This window comes from Epargyreus clarus, unplaced genomic scaffold, assembly GCF_041222505.1.
Source record: "Epargyreus clarus isolate Ecla_fem2 unplaced genomic scaffold, WU_Ecla_fem_2.2 ptg000024l, whole genome shotgun sequence".
Lineage (NCBI taxonomy): Eukaryota > Metazoa > Arthropoda > Insecta > Lepidoptera > Hesperiidae > Epargyreus > Epargyreus clarus.
Window position 1 is genome coordinate 14113665 of NW_027332231.1, and position 13733 is coordinate 14127397.

Genomic DNA, 13733 nt, shown 5'->3' on the forward strand with positions numbered 1-13733 from the left:
TTTTTCCTCAGACCCACTTACCATCCATCAAGACACGGCACTGCGCTGAACAATTCGTCAAAAATTGTATCAAGGTAGGAAAATAGTTTTCGAAAAATCTCCAGGGGTCGTAGGTTATGAATTATGATAAATTTTGACGTGACAAGTTAGGTTATTTTGTTTGAAAAAAAATGATATATTTTTGTATTTTTTTTTTCAAAGAGTAATGGGTAAGTAAATTATACTTATTTTAAACCCACTCCTTAATCATACTATGCACAATACGGTTTAATAAAATGTTGGTCCTAAGTTTAAGTAAAAAGAAAACAAAAGTTCAAGTAAAAAACAAATAAAAATATTTTTTCCTTCAAACTGTATCTGTGTTTTCCCATTACTTCCATGTACACAACATCTCCCGATTACTTTCCATTCGAGTACACGGCACGTATACGGCACCTGAGCACGGCATTATCAGAAACAATAAAACTGAGCAACACACGACACTGGGAAAATATAAAAATTTACATATAAAACAGTTGGAGATTTTCCCCAAAATATTTATTTCTCCCCTGGCAACACTACGTGACGCGAATGCGCTGGCAACCCGCGACGATTACTCATTGTCTGTTTTCCCGCCTTCGCGCCATATTGTATCTGAGATTCAGTTTTCGATGTTTATATTTCAGTTTGGGACGTGCCACAGAATAAAAAATATTACCGAAGAAGCCAATAAAAATATGTATATTTTTCTTTGTAAAGGAATAGATAACTAAAAAGCAGTCAACCCACGTGATATTAAGTGTACGCAAATAGAACAGGAGTCCTATCTAACTGAACACAGATAAGTAATACCCGAGAAACATGTCAAGAGGAACAAAGAGGAACATTTAAATGATTAATTATATTAAAAAATCAGGTATTCAAAAGGAAATAACAGAAGAAAATAGGCAACGGTGGTCACCAACTTGCACCAACACTGCGGTAACTGATGTCTGTATTCGACGTGATCATCATTTTTTTCTACATTTTTGAATTGTTATTTATTTGATATATAAATTGCTTATTGAATTGAAACTATTTGCCTAAAGATAATTTTCCAAAACAAAGGTTCTAATTCACTCTTAACATATAAATTAATTTGAAGAAAATGATTCCCCCGGAGTATTCCAAGGGCAAAAAAGCTAAGAAGCTTCTACTTGATATATAAGCGAAGATTGATGATTAAGCTTAACGGGAGCCGCAAGTTTCCGTGCAAAAAGTCTCAGAAGCTCATATCAAAGATTTACAGTTAAAGATTTAACCACTCTGCGAATATTCAAGCTTCCTACATTAAAATTTAATGGTTTCCTCGAAGGAGCCTCGGCCTTCATCCATCAATCTGTCAGCTCAGTAGGATTGCATTACCAAGAAACTAATGCGGTTTTCAAGCTACTTTCTACGTACAAAAAGTTGGAATACAAGCGCAAATATAACTTTGCATTTTACTATCATTACGGACTTGAACTTACAGTTAGATTCTTATTACAACGGGAAAGTGCTTGTTATTGAGCAGCATTGTAGAGTATGGTAATGAAATATATTCCGCTGGGCTTTACACATTTTTCACGAAAACTGCGCCATGAATATCAACACAAAGGCTAATAAAAGTGGCTGCGATATGACCTGTTTATAGTAAACTTGAAAACATTCGTATTAAAAGTAAATGCGTTGCATATTTTAAATTAGCTTTTTGCATATTAAGATCACGCATGTGTAAACACAATTTAAATTGTTAATTAGTTTACCGTGTATGATGTACTTTCCTTACGAAATTGATAACTGTTTTTATGATAATTTCTGTCATAAATGTGATTATTTCTTTTACTACGACTTCTGCTACATTTTGCGGCTTTTAAGAGGCCTAAGTATTTTAAAAACTCTTAGCTCTTACCAACAACTCCACCAGATAGTAATTATCTAGTGGAGTTGTTGGTGGTAAACTTGGCAACTCTTGTAAAATATTTTTTTAAGAAATTTAAGTAGAAATGCCTAAGTACACACATATATGCACCCAACTTCAGATAAGACACAATTGTTATTCAGGATTGGTTACAATATATAGTAATAAGTATTGTAATAGTCCAATCTTATCCGAAGTTGATTACAGATTTCTATGGGCGGTGTGGTGCTGAACCGCCTGTTCATTTGGTACTTCAATAGTATAAAAAAAAACCTTAGTAGGTTTTTATCCATGAGCCATTATACCACTCACCTTGCAATGGTGCTGAGTCGCGCGCTGGTAGCCAGCTTGACCAGTGGACGGTGGGGCGGGCGGCTGGGGCGCGAGGGCGGGCTGTACGTGTACTCCGCGCCCGCCCCCGTCAGCCACGACCAGTGCTCCGCCATCGCACTACTCACCACCAAACAACATGCCACTTACAGTTCACTTACATTCAAGTAAGATATTCATTTTTATTGTCAACTTACACTTAGCACTATTCTTGTCATTAAACACTTTATTTGACACTTACACATTTTTGTTTTAAATTTTCACTTTACACTTGTAGCTTCATAATGCCTAAGTATAATAAAGACTTAAACATGTCATTAAGTTTAAGGGTAAAATTATTTTATTAATTTAATAATTTGTAAAATTAAAAAGCTTTATTTTTAAGTATTTCCCGTATGGATTCTAAATTGGTTTTTGTTTTTTTTTCTTTCATTACTATTTTACACTTCCAAATGTAGAGTCAGTTTACACATAAAATCTTATACGATAATGTTTTAAATAAATCTAAAGGCTACTACGACCATAGCTCTCTATGGACTACCGTAGACTAATATCATACATAATTACGATAAACTGTAATCGTATAATACTAAGAAACATTAAGCACACAAGAAACTGTACAAGATGCACTTTAACCGTTAACAAACATTAACAGTTAAAGTCTAACTGGAAGCTCTCAGTAATTCATCACAACCCAAAGGGTCGTCACTCAGCGAGGGCATCCTTCAAACTTGTTACAACTCTTATTAAATTCACGAACAATGATTGATAGCTAGACTACACCTGTTACAATTAAACAAAGTAATACCACCCTTGTGCCCTTCACAATAACGATCCTTCCCTCTTCAAACCTTATTTGCTCAAGGGTCAAAATACGGAGATGATTATCGCAAGCCGATCCGAAATGGTCTTTAAGTTTTAAGTAAAAGGTTCAAATTGTATGCAAATAAGGAGTCTGCGGCAATCTGTGAAAATGCCTAACTACTAAGGAAAATAGCGTAATTAAGGTTCCTCTTTACAAGAAACTTTCCTATTTTGGAACTGTTTAAATTTCATAATCGATAAACATATCTGTTCTGCTTAGTGATTAAGTAGATACAATTTTATTATAGACATTAACGATACTAATTATTAGAAATAATAAATATTAGTTTCATATACCTTGCCATAACAATTTGCATGCCATGACATGGCTGATTGTGAGATTCCTAGCAACTATTGTGAATATCTTATTATAACCACTATTACCGCGAATATATTTCATTTCATTTCTATATACCTATTATATATACTTTTAATCACGAGTAACAAAGTATCATATGATATTTATAGAAAGGGTTGCCGAATCTAAGGCATTTGATAATAAGGAATGGCAAAATAGTCAAATACCCACATACTTAATGCAATACATACATTCTCGTATTGCGTCAGACAGAAAGATCTTATCACGTATATGAGATATCATTATCAGAATTAATTAGCATCCTGTACGAACAAATCACCATGAAACCTAAACTAATGAGGAAGGTGCAAGTGCACAGAACTTTCCATAGGAAAAAATATTTCTCTGATTTGATTCCGTTCATAGTCTTTCTAGAATGCCGTTATACAACTTACTCTATCTCGCTCTGATGTGATACGTGTGAAAGAGGCAGAGAGGATTAGGAATTCAGTTGGTGCTTTGGCAAGTGCAAAAGTAATAAATCGTAAGCCCCTCAAGATGTGGGAGATATAGAACTTATGTGACACTTAGAGGGATTGTGCCACGCTGGCACGGTGGCAATAACTGAGGTTTTATTGTGAAAATAATATATGGATGAAGTTGAAAATATCCTTGAACTGTTCCATTGTTAAAACATGATAATGCCTCTGAAATGACATACAAAGAAGTCGGTACGTACAGTGAAATATTTCAAAGTAAAGAGCCAAATGTAGAAACTTTTATGCAGCCTAAAAATTTAGGACTCTCAGTACCTACCTCAGGACATTTGCTTTATAATCATGTGCGGTGACTACAAAAACCAAGTAGCATACTCTTTTTTATAGTGTCCCTAATCTTTTTAACCTGATGCTGAGCATTGGTCTCCATCATTTAAGTTAAAAACTACAATCTAAGAAATTTCCACAATAATTTTAGGTACTGAAGAAATCAGTGGAAGCACTGGTTTCTTCAGTACCTAAATATATCAGCTTCTTCTACATTTGGATTGAATTCGAGCTCAATGGAGAAATATGGCAAATATCTGCAAGCTTCAGGTATCGTTTTAGTATTAGTACGTGGAGTTTAAACCGTACTTGTCGATATTCACGCCTATGGAGTGAGGGGTGCCGGCCGCGGGCGTTAACATTTATAACTGATGAATTTGCAAATATGCGGGGAGACACTCCCGGTGCGGATAGAGGATTGCATACTTCATCATCATCATCATCATCATCATCAACCCATTACTGTGTCCCACTGCTGGGCACGGGTCTCCTCTCAGAATGAGAAGGATTAGGCCATAGTCCACCGCCAAATTGCATACTTAAATAGTCTTAAATATACTTTTGAAGCAAACATTGGACAACGAATTAAAATTATTGTTATGTAACAAACATATAAGCATATACCGCTTATTATAGGTATATACATTGGAATATGAAGCATAGTTAAGTATAATAAACTTTAAATAAGTATTACAGAACCGAATAGTACTTTAATATCATTTAATTATTTATGTTGAGTATTTTTGAACACTTGAACATTCAGTCAGTGAAATTAAAAAGTTGAACAATAAAAAAAATATTTTGACCCTATAATTAAATGTATTTACATTACCATTTTAAGTAAAACCGTATACCAAATACATAAATTTTATACATCACAAACACAATCATGCAATACAAAGAAAAAATAACTTAACTTTACTTTTATAATGTAAAACCGAAAGAAAAATTACAAAAGTATCTAAAGCGGCGTCTTTACCGCGCCGCCCGCCCTGTGTTTGGGCGTCTGCCCTAACCTGTGTTTACCGAGTCCACTCGTTTACCCCGGCTTAACTTTATTAACCTTCCCTCTGTCTGTTATGATTTAACGGATACCTACAGATTTCAGAGGATAAATATATTTCATGTATGCTTTTGAGGACTTTTGTATACTTTTGAATATTAGAGATACGCCTGATACTACCTAATATCTAATATATCAGAGTGAATGGTTGTATTAATGAATAAATTATAAAAATCTAAAACGTGTAGTGTTCGATTATGTTTAAGTTCGGTATGAACCCTCTACAGGAATTAAAAGTTTTATATTCGTTCAATTTATTAGGTAATCATTGTGAAGTTTTGAAAATTTGTAGGCAAATCTATTTAAGATTGATTATATTAACGTACTAACGGGCGTTATTGCTATAATAATAGTTAGATTTAGAAGTTGGTTTTGATATTGGTATGAATTTAAGCTAACATGGTATATAAAGTGCTTGAAATTACGAATCTTAGCACGCAAATTCCATCGGACAAATATATTCAAATTTAGTAAACACAGAATCGTTTTGGAAAATCCATTTTTTCTTATTCCTTTGTGTCCACACCAAATTAACAATTATTTTTAATAATTTTCCCCAACTATCGGGCAAATATTTTCAATATGACTGTCTACCGTTATAATGATAATTTATGTCATCAATTAAGTTTCCCCTACGCTTGCACCCTTCGACTATAGCAGTGCAAGGCTGTGCACTTGGACGTTCCATTGTGGGGAAAATTATTTTCCTACTCAAGTGTAAAATAGGTAGAGGCTCAGTCAAAAGAAAAGCGGTGTAATAGGATTAACAAATTATTATTAGATATTGAGAAAAATATTAAATACAAATTTTGTATCAAACATTTTGGGAAGCGTACTTAATTTAATTAGACAAAAATAATAATTCTCAGCAATTAGAAAAAGAATGGTATTTAAAGTGTCCCAATTTATATTTAGCCCACGCGATAGACCTCTATAGGTACGGCCTAACCTCTCACCTGGGAGAAAAGGCGCGTCCAGTATACTGGCGGTAACTAACGGCGAAAAATTTAATTGCGTTTAAAAGTAGGCGTTAAGAGGGGCACGTACAAAAACATTCAACATTCAATTACCAATTGTTTTTAAACGCAGTGAATATAATAGTGAAATAAATCATATTGTGTAAGTAGGTTTAAGGAACCAAACCAAACAAACATTAACATGGTTTTGACAATTAATAAAGTTCTTTAATAATTGTCACAGAACTGAAGAGGATTTTGTCATCGAATTTACATAAATTCTATTGAATTAACGCATTACCAGAGAAACTAGAGACACTTCTACATTTGTAGTTTACACACACTAATAAAGTTTAATAAGACGCTTAAATAATGTTGTATACCATAAATCAATACTGATAAACCCAGATACGTCTTAGCAACTAATACCGGAGCCACCCTCCCTCGATTAGAGCAACACAATTGCACCCCACTTACACGAACACACTTCACGGCACGAACCCACAAGTACGTAATGGTGTGTTCTGGTCTATGATGGCAATTAAATGGCGAACGAATACTGAATTTTACTTTTTTATAATATATGGGAAGCAGACGAGCATGCAGTCTACCTGATGGTAAGTGGCTACTGCCGCATATCGACATCTGTAATCAATACCAGATAGGATTCGGTATTCCTACCTAAGGTCGGCCACAGATGCGCCGCTACCCCTGATAACTAAGCTGGAACGCCTCGGAAAAGTATGTCTCTCTTACCACGCCCTTCAAAGCAGAACACAGCAGAGTCACTTACTTCGTTAATGAATGAAAACATCGTGACGAAACCTATACGCCTTAGAGGTTTTTAATCTTTCTTTCAATGGTGTGTGATGTCTCCAAATGTTTACCTGGCAAATTGAACTGGCCTATGAACTATGGTGTAAACTCCTCTGCCTGAGAGTTAAAGTTTACGCCATATCTGCCTCAAAAGTTGTGTTATTAGTCAGTTGAGAAGTTAGTCTGTAGAGGAGTTCGATCCCCGGCTAAGTAAATTTAGATTTCTGTACAGTGTACTGTGTCCTTGTCTTTGTGTGTCCCTACCCACAATAAAAGGAATCTTAAGGGTTACGAGCCTTACGAGTATTGTAAATATAGAAAGCTCAAACGTCAAGCGTGGTCTGCCATAAAAGCCCTACTGCTTGCGGCCTATTGACTCACACGAGCCTGTAATTGCTTCGAGAATGCAGTGGCCAATTACCATCTCACTGCCTATTCATTTATCACACAATTTCTAGGCAGTTATAGCTCAAAGTGTCTATATCTTATTTCATAGTTAGCATGTTACTTCAACTTACGCAGTTACGAATATTACAAAAAAAAAAATAAGTAACATTAAATATTTCGTAATTTAACGCTATAATTTGAATGTTTCATTGCTCTATTTACGGTCTAATATTAGAATTAATTGAAAGTATAATTAGGCCAATTTTAAATTCAACATGACTACTACTACTAAAGTAACTAAAATTTCTAATTTGTCTAAATACTACATAGGGTGTGTACTCTAGATAAAGTGCTATATAGAACTTATACCCTGTGTATACTGGATTATACGGGAAGCGGGAATGGGAACTCGTAAAAAGTTAAAAAGAAAAAATCGGGTTTCCGCTTACAACGTTTTCACTGCATGTTGACATACCTTGTTACATAGGGTTATAGAAAAGCCTAACCCCTCTTACTGTGATAGGAGAACTGTGCCCAGCAGTGGTCAATAATGGATAGACGATGAAATAGTATAGTATTAAATATATTCATTCATAATATTCATAGTCGTGGTAGTAGTCAAATATATTCATTACTACCTGGTAATAGCGCCGAGTAATAAAAATTTAAATGGTATTACTTAATGTTGGCATAAGTACTGCGTTTACACATTATTAGCATTAATGGCTGTCACAAAATAGTATCCCAACTTTATATCTGGAACTTCAAAAATTAAAACCTAATACCACACTATTTGCAATTAATCCATAGCAGTACTTATGTCGCCAACTGTACCAACACAGTACTGCATCGTATAATAATCAGTCTCCCTCGCTGATCAGAGTGATTTATCGCCTCCAATAAATAACCGTGGATTACCAAGACATATAGTGCTAGGGTGAAGGAATTGCTCAGACGTTGAACCTCAGATCGAAAACTTTAAAAGGTTTTAAAGGAATGAGTTCTCAAATGAGACTTCTGGTTTTAACTATAAACTTCGTAAATGTAAGTTTGTTTTTTTTTTAACTGTAAATTCCCTTTGTTATTAATGAGAAAAAATATGAACCATGGATGAATGAATGACGTATGCATACTGTGATAGCCGGGTTCAAAGGGACAATAAGGGCTTTCTCTCAAACTCCACAATGAATTGATAATATTTTACTGTAGCCCAAATTTCTGCCAATTTTATAAAATCCTTTATTATAAGTTACATTTCTATTCAATCTTAACGAATAAGAAAAAAATAGTGGAAAGTCTGTAAGTGTAAAATCCAGGAAAACTCATTCAAGTACTTAATGAATAATTTTCCTGAAAGAGTTATATACTCGTAATCCTCGATTTTCCTCGAAGTGTGTATGAAAATGTGTTGAACAACAGTTTCTTACATAAAAACTAAAAATTCATACATTATACTTCATTATAACGATCGCCTGATCAAAACAAAATGGACCTACATTCAAAGATATATCTTTTTACACCATACTAGAGGCGTAATTACAATGTACGTGCACTGAAGGGGTGAGATCCCCTAATCCAGTCAACCCCTACTCGTTTTGTCGTAGATAAAATTAAAAATATAAGGCCTGTACATTTGCATACGTTTCACGGCAGTTTAGTAACACGGTGATGAAGGCACAGATAACTTTTCTCTTTGGTACTGAAGATAATTAAAAAGGCGGGAAATTATGACATTCCATAGCAAATGATATTTATGAAATTAATTTGATACAGACAAACAATTATTATTATTTTTTTAATTCGAGTAACTATACTTTGTATAAAACTTATTCTTGGACTATTTAGTGAATATTTTGAATTTAAATTTTATTTAGCTTTATAAGTTAAATGCTCTACAGATGACATATTGAAAAATAATCTGAATATACCATAGACATACATTTTTTTCGGTACGTTATCTGCGAAATATCTGCATGTATAAAACATCATACATTTTTTTAAATAAAGTTGCATTGTACATAAAAGAAGGATCCACTTGATATTAGGCTTTCCCGCCGTAAAAATAAAGGTCGGGCGTTGAATTTGCTCATTTTGTGATGTAATTCATTTCACGACGACCCACATGTCAATCAACTTTCATCCTTAATTCCTAATAACTAAAGGTGAGAGGTCACGCCTTCGTGAACCAACAATAAGGACAGCGCCTGGCAGTCGTGCAATAGCAACGCGTCGCAGCATGACTCATAGTAAAGTCCGAAACACAGGCGCTTACTTGCGAGACTGTGCTTGTGTGTTGCTGGGATGAGCGGATTAAGTGGGGTTGGTTTTGAAAAAAAAATCAAAATCCAATGCAAAGCTATATGCACGCGTACTGGTTGTAGGCTGACGTAAAATTAAGACTCAGACCAATTTTAAATTTTTATGTCATTTTAAATTGCATGCTTTTTCTGTTACAGCGGAAAGTAAGTCCAATATCGTTAAAATACCAAATGAACTACCTAACCTAACTAAATCCACCCGTTAGATCGTAAGTATGAGAGTGCAATAACTCTTAAAAAGATTAAATTGGCAATAAGTCCACACGAGTAGTTAAACTTACTACAGGAATATGACACTTAATTGCCAATTTAATCACTTAGGAGTCGCTGGTCACTTATTTTTATGAGTAATGGGTGAAGTTGCTATCTATAAACGTGTAGTAATTGCAATTACTATCTCCGTACAATTTAATAACACTTAATGATGAAATATTTTATACATTTATGATTATAACTAGCATGAAAGTTAAGAAGAAATCTGCTTATGAACTTTAAAAATGTGTCTTCTTTTATTTATAAGCATTTTAATCATCTTTTGGATATTTTTTGACGAGTTTTTGCTTCTAAAGCCAATTTTAATTGAAGTATTCCGCTCTCCGCCCCGCTACCTCCTATCACCAAGCCCGCTCCCAACACTGTCAGTTTATGTGAAATCGATGCAACGCTGTTGCTGTTTGCAAACAGTTGCTTGCATTCGTGTGCTCGCAGCCTTACATCTGTCAAATACACGACAAACATGTCTTTGTTTTGAGTATTTCGATTTTTTTACGTATTATTTATTATTCTTTATATATTTATATTATGAATATGGTTATATTTGCTAACTTATAAAATAGTTTGGTTATATTATTTAATAGTATAGTAATATAAATAACTATATATATTGATTGATACTGTAACTATATATAGATAAAATGTTATTTATCATTAAATAATGCTAAATTGGAAATAAACATATACCATCCATATAGTTTCATTCTCAAAAATCACCTCTATGACGCGCTAATAAAGACCATAATAAGTTATCTCTACAATACATTCCATCTTTCAAAAATAAGGGAAAACTACCCTTATAGGGAAGAAATAAGGGATATAAAAGCGAAAACACATTAAGAAATACACTAATCTAATTAGACTTGAGTGAGATTCAGTACGAAAGGAAATTCGATGAAAAGTGATTTTCTTTTTATTCGATAGGTATTTCTTTTGCTATAACTTTAAGTCTGGAACGAGGCAGACACAATAGCAAAAGAGCTGTTGTTTACATTTAATTAAATACCTATATTTAAGAAGAGTTCAGTTAAATGTACTTTATTTATTTGGTAAATTACCGTAAATATTAGGTACATTTAAATGTTACTAGATTAATACCAATTTAATATTTGTATTACAAGTATTATGTATTATATTTAGTTCTTGGTAACAATTTTATAAAATAATAACAATTTATTATTATTAAAACCTTTGCACGGACACTGACTATTAAGGTACACGCACACTGCACTTTCTGTTACAAAATTTAATTCACGGGATTAAATATTGTTTAGTTTTTAAAATGTTTATATTTGGAACGCGACGGGCGCGGAGGTGGCGCGGCTATGCGGCCACGTTGCGAACTAACCTAACCTTGCCGCGTGCAGTGCTCGTAAAATTCATATAACGGCTCCACAGCTCTTGATCCTTGATTCAAGTCTGCGGGACGGGTTTTTGCATTCATTTTGACGCTATTTTGCATAATATCCTATTTATATATGCAAGAATGTTTTAAGATGTTATATAATTATTGAATCATCTTAATTTATTTTGTAGTTTATAATAAAGCTATTAATATTTTTGTTTTAGTGTAAACGTGTACGATTATCTAATATTATAAGATCACTGCTGCTGATGGATATTAGTAATGACTAACCCAGTTATTGGTAGAAGAAAATTTGCGTTATTACATCAATCAAACCAAGACACAGTATTACTACACGGACGCTATAAAGCAGACCAACGTCAAAGGGATTTATAACGTTCATTTATATTTACATGAAAAGCTGTATTTATGAAATATAATTGTTCGTATCATTACCCGTCGTTTACCTTTAACTAGGGTAGGTTTAGGCCATAAACTTTATTATATCTATAAATATGGCTACTCCAATTTCTTTGAATGCTCGTATCTTACGCTTTAAATACAAGTTGCAGACACGAGCCTTCTAATTGGCTTTTATGGTATTTATAATTAAGCTGCGACCTACGTCTTAGAACTAGGATTATGTTCAACTTCATTCATCTATAGAGAAGCTCAATTATATGTGTTCCAACGCTCAGTAAACTTTTGCGAACTTGAATATATGTAAGTTAAAGTAACATGGCATTTATGAGTTTGTCTTTTTGACTTACATTACTTAATGCCACCATTTCAGAAAAGAAATGAATAATAGGAGTAATCTATATTTTATGACATTAACTAAAAGTAAAAGTAAAGTAAAGATTCCTTGAAAATTTACCTTTTCTTATAATACCACGTTACCAACCCATAACTACCCTAATGTTGAACATAGGTCCTCTCAGAATGGGAGGGATTTAGGAGAATTGGAGAGCCATAGTCCACCACTACACTACGAAGATATTTTCGCACCTTCTATGAAAAGCTGTCCCCCTCGCTAGTTCAGAAAATATTTTTCAACGAACTACATCTCCTAGAGAAAATCATAGTAAGCCTTCAGTTGACAAGTTCAAATACTGTATTTACTACAAGTTCACCCCTGCAAGTATCAAACACAGTAGAGCGGGGTGCAGTGAACTCACCCTGTGTCCGGGCGCCCCTCGCGTTCATTCATTTGGCGTACTACGGAGCTGACCTTGTGTACAGAGTAGAGTTACGGGTACTGACTCTACTTGTTTTGTTGCTGCAAAATATTGTTACTGTCGCTTGCTAACTAGGTTGGGTAGCGCAAAAGATATTATAAAACAATGACTAAATGTGTGTAAAGCAAGGATAAAGGAATCCCTATCCCTAAAAGTGACGATCGCAAAATATAAAATATTTTATGATGTCTCTATATTTTATATGATATCTCTATATGATATTTCACTCTATCTATAGTTCATAGCAATTTTTCGCAATTTCGCAAAAATACGCGATACAATTTTTTTATAAATAATAAATTTCGAAGTAATGAAGTTAATGCCAAAAACATTATTCGTACATTAACCAGCCAAACAATATTTGTGAGTGCAGAATAAACGAAGAAAATGAAATAAATGTAATGTATCGAACAGATCCAGCCCCCGATGCAGGCAAGTGCCCCTAATGCAATGCGACCCGCCCCGGGCCCCTCCAACTCATAAACATTAAACATTGGAGTGCAGCTTCGCGGTGAACACGCCTTAAGATCATCGCATATTAATATCACAATTAATTATAATAATTCAAGATCAGATCGTATGTTTAAAGAGTTCAAATTTAAAGTTATCGTATTATAGTTATTGTGTTAAAAAATCAATAATCCCGCTTCGCGTGATAAAAACGTTTCATGTGATTCCATGGGGTTTAATTATTTCAAGGTAGCCTAAGTTACTCTTTATAATATCCGCTGCCTGCCAGTTAATGTCCGTCAAAATCGATCTAGTCATTTCGGAGATTGTCTGGCAAACAGACAGAAACACAAGTATTTTAATATTAATTTTACATGTATTTCTTTAAAGTTGCTATTTTGATTATAAAGAGAATATAGAACTTTATTCATTTGCAATAATAAACAAAATTTAAAAATACATACTTGTCATAAATTTTTGACATGAATGTCAAGAATGACAATGTAATCCCAGTGTGCGTACACCTTTACTGGCACGCGCCTCACAGAACACTTTTAATACTGTGCTTTTATTGTGGCCGATAATGAATTATCGATTTTATGTTGTGAAGCTTATTTTATAGAATGTTTTACTGTTTCGTGCCTCAAATGATT

General features: G+C 33.9%; 1 protein-coding gene across 7 annotated transcripts in view; it reads right to left on the reverse strand.

The window, feature by feature from the left end:
- Positions 1 to 13733, reverse strand: part of esn (espinas) — a 400966-nt gene that overhangs the window by 259614 nt on the left and 127619 nt on the right. The window contains exons 1-2 of one of the 7 annotated variants that reach the window (XM_073086548.1): positions 11255 to 11376; positions 2231 to 2536 (exon numbers count right to left, since the gene is read on the reverse strand). The exons of the other annotated variants lie outside the window; for them this stretch is intronic. Of the exons in view, the coding sequence (XP_072942649.1) occupies positions 2231 to 2364 (134 nt within the window). The 5' untranslated portion in view covers positions 2365 to 2536; positions 11255 to 11376. Of the gene's footprint in view, positions 1 to 2230; positions 2537 to 11254; positions 11377 to 13733 lie in introns of those variants that run through there. 7 annotated transcript variants of the gene reach the window in all.